At 40.2% G+C, this 1379-nt stretch overlaps 1 protein-coding gene across 1 annotated transcript; it reads right to left on the bottom strand.

The window, feature by feature from the left end:
* Positions 1-5: 5 nt before the first annotated feature.
* On the bottom strand, positions 6-1376 carry LOC122193559 (myosin heavy chain, skeletal muscle, adult-like; the record flags this gene model as incomplete). Its single annotated transcript, XM_042894392.1, has 6 exons — positions 6-32; positions 116-239; positions 327-444; positions 527-614; positions 1106-1182; positions 1274-1376. Coding segments are annotated over 6 exons (537 nt in total), but the record flags the coding sequence as incomplete, so codon positions are not given.
* Positions 1377-1379: the final 3 nt, after the last annotated feature.

Genomic DNA, 1379 nt, shown 5'->3' with positions numbered 1-1379 from the left:
AGGAGTCCCAGCAGCCCAGCTTTGAAGAACACCTGGAGAAACAGAACGTTGCAGTGCATCACTGTCAGGGAGAACATAACACAGATACAGGGACTGAGTTGAGGAGAGTTGGTACCTTGGTGTGACCAAATTTGTACTGGGTGTGGTCCACATCGATTGACCCAAGAAGCTTCTCAGAAGCTTTCTTGCTATCAATGAACTGTCCCTCGGGGATGGCACTGGCATTAAGCACCTTGTACCTGGGACAAGCAAAAGAGAAAGCTAAGGCCATTCTTCCCAAATCTCGACATTACTTACAGTCATGCTAACAGGCAGAGTGCTCTTACCTCTGTTTGAAGTCTGCATAGAGGACTCTGCTGGGGAATCCTTTCCTGCAAATCCTGATCCCCTCCAGCACGCCGTTACAGCGCAGCTGGTGCAGCACCAGTTCATGCTCCATGGCACCTAACAATTAATTTTACAAATGAATGCCACTGTTTCCACCACCGAGGGAGACAACTTTAGTGTCTCTGCTGGAGCATCTTACCCGGTGTTTTTGTTTCATTTGGGATGATGCAGCGGACAAAATGAGGGTGAGTACTCCGTAGGTTGGTCATCAGCTTATTTAAGTTCTCCTGTGGGATCATGAGTAGAAGCTTAGATTAAATTTTTTTACTTCTACATACTCTGTATATAGGTGAAAAGAATATAATGAATCTTTGGAGAATGTAGCTTTCAGATCCAAACTTTAAATGTAATGAAATCTTCTATGTAATCTTATTAACAGAACGTTTAAATCTCTGAATCATAATCTGGAGGAAATGAAAAATTTTAAGACAATATATAAACATTGTTTTTACTACATCACAGGTAAAACGAATTTTTTCATAGACAATATAGGTGAAATTTTGAAACAAATTCAGGGAGTCACCAGAAGAGTACTCGAAACATATCATAAATGAGAGCAGAAAATAAAGATGAAAAGGCAGTGAAATAACATCTGCGCAATTTATACTTGTTGGTTTTTCATCATAAAACGAACGTTGTGAGAAGAATGGAAGTTCAGACAACTCAGATCCATAACTGTTTTCATGTCATTATAATGATTATGAGATTCATACTTTACCCGGAAAAGAGCTGAGACAGTCTGGAATGAAGAACCCTTCTTCTTGCCACCTTTCTTGCCACCACCACCACTAGCCTCTTTAAAAACAAATGTGTTTTATATTCATTTTTGTAAGGTTAATCTTTACGTATTATGAAAGTGAGAACTTCAGAATTTTAGAAATCTGACCTGCTTCTGCTCCACCATAGTTGGCAAACAGTAAGGCCAGTGTCTTCACAGATGACTTCTGGTACAACCCAATGACAGTTTCGTTCAGGGGGTCCTTGTTCTTCTC

This window comes from Lagopus leucura, unplaced genomic scaffold, assembly GCF_019238085.1.
Source record: "Lagopus leucura isolate 7727_CA_CO unplaced genomic scaffold, USGS_WTPT01 43721-0_obj-0_obj, whole genome shotgun sequence".
Lineage (NCBI taxonomy): Eukaryota > Metazoa > Chordata > Aves > Galliformes > Phasianidae > Lagopus > Lagopus leucura.
Note: the sequence above shows the minus strand (reverse complement) of the source record. Positions and strands in the feature narration are given on the sequence as shown.